Below are 14381 nucleotides of genomic sequence, written 5' to 3'. Positions count from 1 at the left end.
TCGTGGCGCGTAACTCCGATAGAAGAAAGGTGGCAGCACAGAACTTATGGGCGCACTTGGTTAGCAAAGGAGCAAGTACTTGCTAAGCGCGAGTGCTTGGCATCACAGATGTGGAACGTAGTTCCACAAAGTGGAGAAAGGTGGAAGCTAAAGCCGTAAACGATATTACCGTTTGGGAATCGATTCCTTTCGATTCTAAAAAAGATCGATTAAGTCGAAATAGATGGCTTGAAATCAATCAATCAGCTTAAAAATCAAAAGGAAGCCGTTAAGCTTAGAATTGTTGTTATCTCAAAAAATTAAATGTAAATATATTTTGTAAGATCAATAAAAAAAAAAAATATGTTTTCATTAATTATTTATAATCCATTGGTACTTAGTGGTACAAGTACAAATGTGATTATTTTAATTGAGAAATATTTCAATAATATTAGATTTGTCACCTTATAAAGATAAAATTTAGCTTAAAGGTAACATAGCATCGACTTCCTGGTAATGTTATCGATTTCTTCGCCCATCTAAAAGTATCGATTAGATCGATTTTGAAATCGAATTGCTCACAGCTCTAGTGACAACACCAATGTGGCTGATTTAAACCACCTGTTATTTACTATTTATCCGCAATCCTGACAGAACCATGAACGATCTGAACCTGCGCGTGGCCGCCCTGAAGTTGTGTGCCCACCCCAAGAGGTTTGCCGAGCTGCGCGACGCCCTTGTGCCACTGCCCAACACGTGGATTGCCGGTCGGTTGTGGGTCACTTAGTGACCACCAGTAAGCTATGTATGAGCATGCATGCTGAGGCTCCAATCGCTTTTCCATTTTCCAGCGCCACATGACTTTGTGCTCCAGTTCGCGGCGGCCAAGAGCAGTGCGGAGCAGGTGCAGGTGGTCAAGGATGTCTTCTACGGGGAGCAGGAGCAAGATCATGGAGATGTAGCCCGCTTCCTGGCGGATCTCCTGCTGGCCAGTCCCCTGAAGCACGCCGTGCGCAACCAGCTGACCAAGTACGGTGAGCCCACGGCGACTCAAGCCACACGATCCAACTCGATGTCCTATAGCCGATGATCAATCCCATTTAGACTCTTCTCGGACAATGCGCTGGCCAAACAGAAAGCGACGCCACATCGCAGGCACTCGAAGGAGCACCTGCTGGAGGCTCTGCAGCAGTCGCTCGGCGAAATGGCCAGCAGTCTCGCGGTGATCACGCCGCCTGTCAGCCACGAGCGCACCAACGATGTCTTCGTGTCCGCCAACGCCTGCCTGCAGAACTTTCCCTTTGGACGGGAGGCCCTGGGCAAACAGGTGCATCGCTTTGCGCCGCTGCTGACCAACGCCCTGGAGCGCTACTGGGCGGACATTTGGTGCGTCCATCTAATGTATTTGATAGCTGCGCACAATGCTGACTCCACGATTACCTTGCTTTAAGACAGTGACCCTACGCTGGAACTCTCGCCAACGCGTCGCAACGAGCTCTACCTGTACTTGCAAAATGCGCTGCGGTTTCTGGTTAGTCTGCTGGCCGAGTGGAGCGACCGGTTGCGCCTGTTCGAGGATCAGCGGTTTCCGGGCACGGCGAATGCGGTGGCCCAAAAGGTGGCTCGCCACGAGGACACTCCCTGGGATGTACGCTCCATTGCCGGCCTGCTGATCGGACACCTGGCTCGCTTTTCCGGAACTTTCAAGGCGTACGTCGAAGACTGCTCGAGGCCAAAGGCAGAGCAGGACGTTCCCGTACAGATGGCCGCCCTGCTCGTCCTGCGGCCCGTCGATTATGCGGAAAACGCTGCACCAGCACTGGCCATTCTGAAGACGATCGTGGCCGTCAGCGAGCAGAAGAGCACCGTGACCAATCTGCTTGTCTTCCTCTCCAAGCACCTTTTCATTTACTCCAAGTCGCTGGGCGAGATGCACGCCCATCTTCCTGACGACCAGAAGTTGCTATACCAACGGATCTTGGCGCAGCTGCAGGTGTTCGCCCTGCAGAACATCTCCAGTGACACGGACTCCGTGCGCCACATGAGCAGCGCCCTGCTGCACCAGGTGCTGCAGCACGCCCAGGCCGCCGGCCAGGAGGAGCTCTTCCAAGTCGTCTACCGTCAGTTTGAAGATCGTGCTGCATACCTTAACGCCAGTTGCATGGCACTGGAGCAGCTGGTTGCGGTGGCCGGAGTCAGCAAGTCCATCGAGAACTGCCCTTCGCTGTTCGGAGCCATATTCCCGCGCCATCTGGGCTGTGAGGATTGTGTGGATGCCCTGTTCAAAGGCAAGTATCTTTCATTCGATGCAGCTTTGCATCCTTTACTTATTCCTTTTGTTCCACTGTTAGCCATGATGGTATCGGCCCACAAGACGGAGCCCTTCGCCGAGTGGCAGAGTCGGTGGTTCGGTCAGCTTTTGGCGGCGATCCGCGTGTCGGAGAAGCGCCGCCAGGTCATTGAGGAGCTGATCGCACAGGCCGTACAGCTGGAGCCAACGAGACTGGCGCAAGTGCTGCTGCCGGACGCCCGGCTACCGCTTAGCTGCAAGCTGGCGGCAATTCTGGGCGTGAGGCAACTCAGCGCCAGGCGGCAGAACCTGTTGCGCGGCATGAAAGATGAGGTAGAGCAGGCCCTCATCGGACTGGACGACCACACGCGCCTACTGGCGCTGCGCTTCTTGGTGGAGACGCCGCGTCCCAGCGAACTTTTAAATGCAGACCAAATGGGCGCCATTGAACTTTATGTGCGGCACAATGCCAACAATCCCAGCGCCCACCTGCGGCAGCTAGGCTACGGACTGCTGCAGAAGGCGCTCAAGAGGGTCCACTTCGGCCTGGTCGAGTACCGGAAGAGCCGCACGCCGGCGTCGCAGGAGGTGCTCCAGTTCCTAATACGGCTCATGCGCGCTCTCGCGCAGAATCTGTTTCCTTCGGCGAACTACGGACGACGCTGGCTATCGCTGCGCTTACTGCGCGATTGCGTGGAGTTAAGCGAGATGGTGGGCATATCGTTCAGCGAGTTGGGAATAGAGCTGCCCACAGAGGCGCTGATGGCCTGCTTGGGCGACAGCTACGAGCACAACAAAGTGCTGGCCGCTCAGCTGCTGGAGCGGTTTCAATCCCACTCCCTCTTCAAGCCGGATGAGATGATCGAGCTGCTGCTCTCGCTCAGGCCATCGGACTCCGCCACCGGAGCCTTCCAGCTGCAGGTCTATTGCAAAGCCAGTCAAGTGCAAAGCGAGCTGCCCACCCCAGCGCACGGTGGCACAATCCACGAGCCGCTCACCTTCAGGGCATTGCAGTGGTGCCTGCAGCACCTGAGGGAGGGCCTGCGCCTCGCCCAGCTTGATCTTGGCGAGGCGGCCAAGCTGAACCCTTTGTATGGCCTGCTTTTTGCCAGCCGGCATCTGCTGCAGCAACTCAAACTCAGGGAACTGGCGAAAGAGCCTGGGTGGAGGCAGTACATAGACGAGCTGGTGACCATGTGCCTGGCAGTCAGCAGCGTGGTGCTGCCTGTGGTCAGCAGCGCTTCCCCCGAAGGCCACCTGCCCGAAACCTGCGACCAGGAGACGGATCAGCCGCTGACCAACGTGCTCGACCGTCAGTTGAGCCGCGCGGAACTGCTGCAGGTGCGCACAACGCCCCAGATGATACTGCTGTGCGCTTGGCGGAGCAGCAAGGAGGTGTGCCTCATCCTGGGCGAGCTTGTCCAGCGCGCGCCGCTGGAGGAGGAGGAGGAGCAGCAGCAGCGCCGCCAGGGCGACTTCCTGCTCAGCCGTGCTCAGCTGGAGGCCATCGGGGAGCACTTCCTGCAACTGCTGGCCGAGACGAAGCACCGCGGCGCCTTCGAGCAGGCCTACGTGGGATTCACGATGCTGTGCCGCCGCTTCTGGCACAGCGAGTCGGTGCGTCTCAACCAGCTGCCCGGCCAGTGGGTCGACGAGGCCATGGCGATGGTCAGCGGGCAGGAGGAGTGGGCTGGCAAGGGTGCCCGCCTGTGCGCCACGCGCCGCAGTGCGGGCATGCCCTTCATGCTGCAGGCGCTGGTCTGCACGGAGCTCAAGCTGGGCACCCATGCCACCCTCTATCGCTGCATGCACCGCCTGCTCGAGGTGTGTGAGCGCCGGACAGCTGGAGCCGCCGGTATCACCGCCCGCAGCCACGCCCTCAACATCATGCGCGCCCTCTTCCGCAGCAGCGAACTGGCCGAGCTGGTCACCGAGTTCATGGCCCGCGGCATCCAGTGCGCCCTCGACGGACTGCTGCTCGCGGAGGAGTGGGCGGAGCGCAATAGCGCCACTCTGCTGCTCGCCGCCCTCGTCGTTCGCGTCTTTGGCGTGGAGCGCGCCCGCCTGGAGACCGGTGAGCTGCACGTGCGCAACCGCATGACGGGCCGCATCTTCTTCACGCGCTATCCGCAGCTCTTCGACTACTTCCACGCCGCCCTGCAGCGCGAGTCGGAGCAGATGGACACCGGCGGCAGGGGCAGCGAGAACGCGAGCGGGAAGCGGCGGCAGGCGGTCCAGCTGGAGGCCATGCTGCTGATGCTCAGCCGGCTGTATCCGTCCTCGCTGGAGGGCGCGGAGTCAACCTTAAATGTAGGTGGATCGGGCACTACCTTCTTTTTTTCTGTTTCGAATATGATTTATTAATTTCCCACAGCTTAGCGAGTTTGTGCCCTTCCTGATTAGGATCTGCCACTCCCACGATCTGATGACACGTGAAATGGCTGCCCTGGTGGTGGCCAACTTTGTCACCCAGGAACAAGCGCAGGCGGAGATCAGGCGCATCATCGTGGAGCTTAAGGCACTGCAGCTACGCCTAAAGGTGAGTTCGCATCCTGCTATTACTCGGAATCCTCTCAAGAGCTTCAGCTCCTCTTCCCTCAGAACCCCGAGGCAGCGACCAAGCTGAACACCAATGTCCTGCACGGCCAGTTGCTTCTGCTGCTGCATCTGCACCGCTTGGTTCGCTGGACGCGTCCTTCGTTGACCAGAATGCAGCTACACACCCTCGCCGAACTGGCAGCTCCGCTCCTCCAGCACGACGCGTGTGCATTCAGTGCGCTGGTGGAGGTGATGGTGGCTGCCATGGAGGATGCCGTGGAGCCCGGCTTGCTGGACTTCCAGCTGCTGGAGCAGATTGGCGCCGTTTATCTGCTGGATCATAGGGAGGTCCAAAGCCGTTGCCAGCAGCTGGGTATCTCCAACCGCTTCCATCAGATCTTTGGCCTCCATCTGCACCGGCTACGCGGCATTTCCCAGGGAATAGTGCTGCACATCGTCGAGGATCTGGCCGAACCCATCTGGGCTCTGGACGAGCTGAAGGTGGAGCTGTGGCTGTACATTCTTCTACAGAGATCCCTGAGCGAGCAGCATTCGCTGGTCAGCGAGCAGGATATCGAGCACTTTGAATTTTCACGCGACATTCGCCGATATTTCGAGACCCTTAGTCGGGAGCAGCGGGAGGAGGTGGGCCAGGAACTGTATGAATCGCCGGCTGTTCGCTCGAGCGTTCTGCACATGACCAAAAGCTCAAAGAATAGCTGCTGGAGCCTTCAGCTGGCCGGTCGTCTGGCCGCCTTGCAACCCCTGCTCCGGGATCCGGGACTGGAACTGAATCAGCTAGTCCAGCGCTGCTCAGAGGAGCACTCCATCCAGCAGGAGGCGGGCTTGCTGCTCGGCCTGCGAAGACTGATCGGCGAAAGCAAGATCCTGGAGCGAAAGCACTGGCTGCCCGTACTGCACTACGCGCAGCGACTTGTGCATCCTGGCCAACCGGTCTACCTTCGCCATCAGGCTGCCGAGCTGTGCGATTTGCTGGCTCGCAATCACCTGCGGGATCAACTGGGTGCGGGTACCGCAGACGTGGACATAGAGTTGGTCGGACGCTTTACTGGACTGGTGCTGCTCCTGCTGCACGACGACGCGGAGTGGGTGCGTCATCGGGCTGTCCATCTGGTGTGCGGCGCTGGACTGCGGAGGAGGAGTGCGGCTGAACAGGAGCAAGAGCAGGCTGCCAGGGCGCCACTCATCCTGCCCAGTGCCTTGACCCCAGACTTCTTGGACACCATGATCTGTGAGCTGAACCTCGATGACTTCAACATGGTACAGCGCCTGGTTGACATCATCGCTGAGCCCTTCACTTCCGCCGATGCAATGGAGCTGTTCGACAAGCAGGAGAACAACCATTACTGCGAGAGGAACCACGTTTTGACCGAGCTATGGGACGCTCGTGGACGTGCACATCCACGTGCAAGAACACCAACACTAAACGGGGTATCAAATAAGTGACGATCGCGCATTTAATACATATGCATGTACAAAAGTTTTTAAATCAGCCAAATGTTTTACTTTTGTATAGGGTATTTGATAGTCGATCATTTTCTATTGTTGTATTTTGACCAATTTTGTGAAGTAGTGTTGGACACACACACGCACACTTTCCTGAGTCCGTTATTTGCCTGTGTAATGGGTATCTGATTGTCGATCATTTTCAGTTTTGCAGTTATGTGGATGTGTAGACTGGCAATTCATGTTGTATTGGGGGTTTACCTAAGATCTCTCCATGCGCACTGATACAAAGTCCCTGTGTCTGCGTTAATGGGTATCTGATAATTGCATTCTATTGCTATATTGTGTAGTGAGTGCTGAATTAGAGGGAGACAGACAAACACCGCTGCGTGTGCACTAGAAACAACAGCCATTCGCTTAAGAAAATTAACACCTTTTATTGAAATATAAAACTAAACATATCGCTCGGTCGGCGCCTACGAATCGAAGCTGGAAGTGACGTCGTTGCCAGTGATGGGGGCGAACTGGACGAGCGACTTAATGCGGCGGAGGAGCGAGGCATTGAAGCCCTTGCACTTGATCGAGGATTCCTCGCTGGCGGTGATTAGCTGCGTGCAGAAGGTCTCGTTGAATGTGGAGATGAGCAGCTGCTTGAGCTGCAGGATCTCATCCTGCGAGGCGTTCAGCACGGACACGTCGTTGCCGTCGTCGTCCATATGGCTCTCGTTGATGGTGTTCCTGTTTTCGTTGGCGTAGTCGATGGTGTTGCGCATATAGAAGTCCAGATGGATCCACAGCAGATACAGGTTCTGCTCGGCTATGAAGACGGACTGCCTCAGTTCGCTGTGCTTCTCGTTGTACCGCTGGCTCAGTTCGATGTAGCTTTGTTTACCTGTGGTCGGTCCAAATGGATACAACCCCAAAAGGATCAGCCAAACATCGAATGCATCAATGCAAAATGCTAAGATGATAAAAGCAAGGAGAACTTACCGTTGGGCCCAAAGCTGATGTTGGGCAGGGAGGCGCGTTGCTGGAGGAGATTGTCGGCGATCGACTTCTGCGAGAGGTAGTGGCCGATGGAGCCCTTCAGCTGGTTGAGGATGGTGTGCAAGATGGCCGTCAGCTTTTTGCTGGCTATTTTGCCAGTGCTTCAAGGAGGATTAAGTCGATGATATTAATCGATGGCTATACAATTAAGAATGCTGGGCGATGACTTACAGCAGCGTCACATCATTGATCACGGTGGTCAGCAAGTATTTGGAGGTCATGCTCTCATTCGAGTGGCGGGTGACCACGTTGCGGCAGTAGAGCGACACGTTGGCTGCTATGTCCAGGAAATACTTGACACGTAGCCTCTTCGCGTCCTCAGTGGGGTTGGTCTGCTGATCCTGATCCTGCTGCAGCATGCGCCGAATGGTGGGCTCGCTTACGCAGAAGCGTCCGAACACCACGATCATCAGCTGCTGCACGCGGCCCAGGCGATTACGCAGCTCCAGCTTCACGCTGTCCTCCAGCACGGTCAAGTCGTGCTTGGAGGCGCGGGCAAACAGACTGCTGATGACCGCCACCTGCTCCAAGTGGCCGAGGTCCATATACGGCGTGGCCGAGCGCAACATGGCCTCGACCATGTCGATGTGCGCGAACATGAAGTTGAGCACCTGCAGGGCGGCGGAGTTGTTGCGCGGGCCCAGCGAGTTGATAATGGCATCGCAGAAGCTCAGTGCCGGCAGGAGGATCGACCGGAAGCGCTCATCGATGGACGGGAGGAAGTTCTGCGGCTCGTTACGATTCAGCTCGCTGGACTTCACGTCGGGCTGCAGGTCGTAGACCTTCATATTCGACAGCACGCCCAGCGCCTGCTCGGCGAGGAGGAGCCGGGCTCCCACATTGCTGTTTGCCATGCGCGTGAGGAAGGCCAGGCGCGACTCGTAGACGTAGAGCGGCCTCAGGTTTTCCGGCACGGGCTGCAGAACCGCGCACAGCGCCGGACTGGACTGGTCCAGGCTTTCCAGTATGTGCTTGAGGTAGCCCCGCGACGCCACAAAGTCGCACAGCGTGCTCACCGCCTGCAGCTCGGAGATCATGTCCAGGCAGGCCAGCGCCAGCATGCGGCACACATCGTGGCCGGTCACCGCGTCGTGGCAGATGGTGTCGATCAGCTTCTCGCCGAACGCGCCAATCACTTCCGCCGCCATGACCTTCAGCCGCAGACGGTCGCTGCGCCGCTGCTCCGTGCTGTTCGTGCGTGCGCTCTCCTGGCGCGAAATCAACCTGCAATGAAATAGAACGGACGCTACAACTGCCTGCTGCTGCTGCTTTGGGGGATCGGTTGAAGAGGATACACTTACGTCTCCTGGTACTCCAGTTGCTCGTCGGTGCGCAGTCGCTTCGCAATCCGCAGGCAATTCAGCAGGGCACTGTACAGATTGATGCGCAGCTGCTGCGACTTCACCTCGCTGATCATGATCCACTGGACGAGGTTCTTGAGGATGAAGCGCAGATTGCAGCTGTTGCCACCGGAACCGATATCCCGTCGACCCCCGCTGCCGCCATCCGCACACTGGCCGATTGTCCTCTGGCCCAGACCCAATTTGGAGACCTGCGAATCGTTGCCGATGCCGATGCCGTTGCCATTGGTGAGCGACTCCTCGGCGGCCAGATCCTCGGGGCTCTGGTCCTCGGCCTGGTAGCAGCAGAAGCGCAGATTGGCAAGCAGCAGCAGCACCGTCTCGCTCACCTTTACGGAAATCTCGATGATGGGCTGTATGGGCTCCACCTTGATGAGGACCTTCTCGACGATGTCGATGATGTGCTGGCGACGCTGCGTCGCCGGAAGCACGCCCTCGGGCATGTTGCTGAAGAGCACCTGCACCAGTTGACCCCACGCTGACATGAAGGCCAGCGTGGCGCAGCGCTGCGTCCGCACGCGATTTAAGTTGACGGCGTGGTTGAGCAGCACCATGATTTCCGTGGAGATGGCCTTCCGCTGGCCGCTGGCAATGATGCTCTGCACCATGTTCAGCTCGTCTGTGAGAGTGTAGTACAGTTTGCGCACGTTGATCAAGTTGGCCCTGGAATTGGCGCCAGCTTCGGCGGATGCCTCGCAGTCGCGCAGCAGTTGGGTGATCAGATGCGAGTCGAAGAACTCCAGCTGCGGCTGGCGCAACACGCCCTCCTCCAGGACGAGGATATCTAGCATTCGGATGACGTGCAGTCCCTGCGACGTCTCCTGCAGCAGCGATGGCTGCAGGGATTTGACCCCAGTACTTGGAGCTCCGAGAGGCGCCGAACCAGCCCCAGATCCCACGCCACTTATCGATCCACCGGGCGGTAGGGCATCCATGGCGAGGAACGATGACGACGTCTGTGAAATCAGGCTGTGGCCCAACTCCATCGACATGCCATGGGATGAGCGCTCCATGCCGTTTCCCATTAGCAGAATGTCGCACATCTGGTTGAAGCGCGTCATCTGGCCATGTTTGGCCGCCAGTTTGACATCGATGGAGACGCAGTTGAGCAGGTGGCCCATGGCGTGCAGCACGTGATCCTCGCGATGCTGACGAAAGGGCAGCGAGCGAAGGTGACGCATCAGGAAGTCGCTGCACGTCAGCCGGAAGTAGCGCAGTATCGTCTCCGTGGTGCGGCGATTGGCGCATAGTCCATGGAACAGATGGTAAATGCGCTCCACGATTCTCGCCGTGTGCTCGCAGTACTTATCGCCGTGACGCTGTTGCTGCAATATCAGAGATCGATTTGATCGGCAAGAGTTAGTTAGTTAAAAAAATGGCCAAAGAGGCGTTGCACTCACATCCAGGTACTTTTCCAGCAACAGCACTACGGAGTTCACGCACGAGCTTTGCATCTCGATGCCCAGGTGCTGCCGCCCGCTGGCCATGAATTCGCGCAGCACGTCCACGCCGAGCAGGAAGTACACAAAGTTGGGCAACTGCTGGCTAAGATTCATCTCGAACAGCTTGATAATGGCCTCTTTCAGTTGCAGCTCGATGCTGGCCGGTTTGCTCTCCAGCACGCCCTCCCCCGCCTGCAGCTCCAGTGGCGATGGCGATTCCAAAGTTGTGCATTCGCGTTCCCCGCTCACCTCTCGCTCATTGTCATCAAGCTCGTCGCTGAAGCCCAGATAGGGAACGTGATTGTTGAGGGCCAGTTGGTCCAACAACTCGTCGTCGTGCCTGCCCGCACACACCTCCATTTCCAGGCACTCGACGAAACCCTGACGGATCTCGAGCTTCTCATTGCTGCCCTGGCCGTACATGCTGAGGATCTGGGTGGAGACATTCGGCAGCTGGGTGACCGAAGCCAGAATCTTGATGGCGGCCAGGGCGTGGCGCGGCAGCCAGCTGTTATAGGTCACATACTTGATGATGTTCAGCACGTGATCGGGCTTGCGGCTGCGTGGATTCAGATCCAGGAGCATGCGATTCAGGCCCATCAGCAAAATGGGGCAGTTGGCCGCCGAGTGGGCCTCAAAGAAGGCGTTCTGCTTCGCCAGCGCGGCTTCCAGGATCAGCAGTGCGTACAGGGAGCACTCCTCGAGTAGCTCCTTGCCCTGGAAGCGGTTGTAGTCGTCCAGCCGCTCACGCACATCCTCCACAATGGACAGCAGCAGCTGCAACATTTCGGACTTCAGCTGCAGCTGCAACATGACGTGGAAGCCCGGATAGGGAGGTTCGTCGGGCTTCTCCAGAAAGTCCATTGCGCACGGCCGGTAGGTGGCCAGTAGGTAGTAGAGCAGTTTCAGGCACTGGGCGCCAACCTGCCACTTCTCGGAGGGCTCCTTGTACGCGCGATTGTAAAACTTGAGCAGCACCGAATTGATCATGGACTTGAGATAGCCTTCGTAGGCCGGTGTCCGCTGCCCCCCGCTAAAGCCCTTCGGCAGGTTGGTGGTCATCAGTGTGTAGAGCAGCTGGAGGATGCCGCGCGTCAGGTTGTACTGCTCCGAACGGCTCTCGATTTGTTCCATCTCCTGCAACAAACTACACTGGCCGCCATAGCTTCTATGCACTGGCACAGTGGGTATGATCTGCGAGGCCTCCAGGTGGAACCAGATGACGCGCGCCGTCTCCTTCGATTTGGCCAGGGCAGCCAGCGTGTGCAGAATCTCAGCCTTGAGCAGCAGCGGCGTGGCGCACGCTACCAGGCCCAGGAGCACCTGCGGCACCTGCCAATTGGGATGCTCGCAGATCATGATGCGCGAGACCTCGTCGTGCTCCGCCACCGCCTGTATGATGCCCATTACGGCCACCAGGTGCTCCGCCTCTCGCTGCGAAATGGCCTTTGGCGTCGATCGGGTGCGGTAGAAGGTCTCGCCGCTCATGACGATGTTGGTGTTGAAGTCGTTGCGCATCGAACTAGAAATAGAAGCATGATCGCACTAGAGTTCTCCAGAGATCTTCAATGCCAGATTGAGCCACACTTACGTGTAGTAGTTGCCCAGGGTCGTGAAGAAGTGATCCCAGCTAACCGCATACTGGCCGCCGGTGGCCATCTGGTGCACCCTAAGCATGTTGAAGGCGCAGCGGGCCGAGAAATCGGTGCGTGTGAGTCCGGATATCATCTTGAGGTAGGACTTGAACAGCGTCTGTGGCAGCAGCTCGCTGGCCAAGCTAATGAACTTGAACAGGGACACCGAGCGCGAGGTGTTCTTGTATGCCGTGCAGTTGGTGGGTTCGCCGGGGCCCCAGTACTCGTCGCACAGCCTGATGGTGACGCGCGGATCGCCGTGCATCTTGGCCACGCACAGCATGAGCAGCTCGAAGTTGGAGTCCAAGTTGGGCGGCGGCTCCAGACCCTCGTTCAGGAAGCTGATGATCGTGTGTGACGCCTCGTCTGCCCGGCCGCGCAGCTCCGTCACCTTGGAGTTCATGAAGTCGATGAAGTCCGTGATGAGCAGATGGACGCGGCGGTAGAAGAACTCCGTGCTGCCAGCACAAATCATGATTAGCTTGCCAATCGGCAATTGGCACTCGAGCAGGCAGTACTCACCTATAGACCATGTCCTTTTCGAGCAGCAAGCTGTGCAAGAAGACGAATACCTGCGCTCCCAGTGCCTCATCGATGAGCACCTCATCGCGATTGATGGTGGAGATGGTGGTGGCCTGGAGCTGAGCAGGCGCATGCCGCAGGCTGGCCAGCGTGAGTCCGAAGCTGTAGGCAATGATGGCATTGAGGCGCGGTGCTTGCCAGATGCCCTGCGCGTACAGCTCCTCCAGGAAGCACTCGGCGAACTTGTGATCGCTGAAGATCGGAAGGCGGTTTGTGTGCTCATTGATGTCCTCGGCGACCAGCAGAATGGAGGTATCGTACGAATACAGCAGAGCCATCAGCATGATCAGGGTCACGTCGTCCATGATGCCGCCCGCGTCGTGGTTCCTCCGGTTGGCCAACTGGCGCAGCAGCCGAATGGCAATGTGGCGCGGCAGGCCGCGCTGCGCCGACCAATGGAACAGGGCCATTGCCAATGCCTGTTGAATGTCCTCGTACAGGCCCAGCACCTGGTTCTGGTGCTTCTTGGAGCCGAACGCGCGGTTTGTGGTCAGCATAGCGAACTGCGAACGTTGGACAACAAATGAATAAGTACTTGGGAAGAAAGATATGCAATCAAAGGGCGAATGCTTCTCAGCAGAAAGAATTGATTGCGAAGGCCCTCATACAAACCCACCTCTTTGTCAACATCCATCTCATCGAGCAGCTCCAGCAGGCGTCCCAGTATGTTGGAGCCGTCGACAAGGCTCTCGGCGTAGTTGGTGACCAGTCCGGTGATCTGCGTGCGTGGAAATAATCAGGGTCAGTGAAACCCCCTCCTTCAGCCGCACTGATCTCGAAACTCACCTCCTTGGGCAGCTCGGTGTTCCAGGAGACGCCGCTAACCACCTGGAACATGTCGCGAAGGGTGCAGCTGATGGCCTTTCGTCCGTCGTAGTAGAGCAGCACAGCGACAAGGCCTCTGGACAGGCCGGGATGATGCTTCTGCTGGCGCTGTGCGGTGCACAGCAGCTCCACGGCGAACACCTCGTCCAGGTCGAACATGTCGGAGAGAATGACCGCCTCGTCAGCCAGGTCCTGTGATATCATTAGCTTCCGCGATTGCCCCTGGATCGGGACGCCCTCGTTCAGGGCATTCCTCAGTAGATTGCGGCTCTTCTCGCTCCTCGCCTGCCGCCATTTCCACATGATTACCAATGATTAGTTAAGTCTACGATCTGCAAGCACTAGTTTGGCTGTACCCACCGGATTGCGCAGCAAGTTGGTGAAGTTGGGCTTGTACTTCTTGAGGCACTGCTCCAGGTCCGCGGTGAAGCCACTGTCATTGGACACCGTCGCCTGAAAAACACTGTACAGATGCTTGTACGGCGTCCACATGTCCTCGGTTATACCTGTGGACGCATGGGTGGCATTAGTGGCATTAGTGGTTTGGCGACCCACGCACATCATCATGTGCCCGCTGTCCCGGCACTCACCGTCCATTTCACTTGGTTGCGCTTGCAGTTCTTGCTAATTCGCAGCTATTCACTATAAAACGCGGCAAGTTTGCTTCGCTTGCGAGAAGGCGCCGGTTGCCAGGGCTGGGTGTTGCCAATACTGGAGATTGCACAGATGTTCACCACCGCACGAACTCACCACGCTCATGCCGCTACGGTGCCTGTGCCCGCTAACTGCGGTTGCTGCGCTGGCTAAACGGTTGACTCGAACCAAGTCAATCGGAAAATCGATGCTTATCGAACGATAATCGAGGCGCTGCATCGGTGCGTTGGCGCACCACTAACTAACACAACTTCAGTGCGGCGCGGGCGGGGCGTTTTCGTGAAAATCTACGCACGGACTTTTCGTAGTTACCCGATAGTAGCATCCGTTTGTTTTGTTCCGATTCGCGTTTTTTTTTTCTGTTCTCCGCCACTCTGTTTGGCCAGCGAACGCACTGCCCACCAAGTGGTGTCCTGTTCGCATTGTGAGTGAATCACCGATGGCCGCGGGCAGGCTGAACTGCACCATAGTGGGATGCTGGTTCTGGCTGTCGATGCAAGTGGATGTGGAAGTGGATGTAGAAGTGCAAATGCAAATGCAATCGGCGCAGGGCGGCTGCAAT

The 14381-nt window shown here is 57.3% G+C and overlaps 2 protein-coding genes across 5 annotated transcripts; one reads left to right on the top strand and one right to left on the bottom strand.

Moving 5' to 3' along the window:
* The first annotated feature begins 564 nt into the window (after window positions 1-564).
* On the top strand, window positions 565-6320 carry LOC117147498 (thyroid adenoma-associated protein homolog). 3 transcript variants are annotated; one of them, XM_033314400.1, is made up of 7 exons: window positions 565-746; window positions 831-1008; window positions 1084-1365; window positions 1435-2267; window positions 2331-4579; window positions 4644-4808; window positions 4871-6320. In XM_033314400.1, the coding sequence occupies exons 1-7, from the start codon at window positions 638-640 to the stop codon at window positions 6272-6274; spliced, it is 5220 nt and encodes a 1739-aa protein (XP_033170291.1). In that variant the 5' UTR covers window positions 565-637; the 3' UTR covers window positions 6275-6320. The 3 variants fall into 3 exon arrangements, with proteins under 3 accessions (XP_033170291.1, XP_033170292.1, XP_033170293.1); XM_033314401.1 differs by lacking the exons at window positions 2331-4579; window positions 4644-4808; window positions 4871-6320 and having other exon boundaries at window positions 1431-1522; XM_033314402.1 differs by lacking the exons at window positions 1435-2267; window positions 2331-4579; window positions 4644-4808; window positions 4871-6320 and having other exon boundaries at window positions 831-1013; window positions 1084-1303.
* A 366-nt stretch (window positions 6321-6686) lies between these two features.
* On the bottom strand, window positions 6687-13881 carry LOC117148010 (nuclear pore complex protein Nup205). 2 transcript variants are annotated; one of them, XM_033315170.1, is made up of 11 exons: window positions 13756-13881; window positions 13526-13671; window positions 13127-13450; window positions 12957-13058; window positions 12281-12843; window positions 11716-12216; window positions 10083-11646; window positions 8623-10007; window positions 7493-8545; window positions 7265-7422; window positions 6687-7166 (listed from the first exon to the last, which is right to left on the bottom strand). In XM_033315170.1, the coding sequence occupies exons 1-11, from the start codon at window positions 13760-13762 to the stop codon at window positions 6751-6753; spliced, it is 6219 nt and encodes a 2072-aa protein (XP_033171061.1). In that variant the 5' UTR covers window positions 13763-13881; the 3' UTR covers window positions 6687-6750. The 2 variants fall into 2 exon arrangements, with proteins under 2 accessions (XP_033171061.1, XP_033171060.1); XM_033315169.1 differs by having other exon boundaries at window positions 13526-13881.
* Between the last annotated feature and the right edge of the window lie 500 nt (window positions 13882-14381).

The sequence above is a fragment of the Drosophila mauritiana genome, chromosome X (assembly GCF_004382145.1).
Source record: "Drosophila mauritiana strain mau12 chromosome X, ASM438214v1, whole genome shotgun sequence".
Classification (NCBI taxonomy): domain Eukaryota; kingdom Metazoa; phylum Arthropoda; class Insecta; order Diptera; family Drosophilidae; genus Drosophila; species Drosophila mauritiana.
Note: the sequence above shows the minus strand (reverse complement) of the source record. Positions and strands in the feature narration are given on the sequence as shown.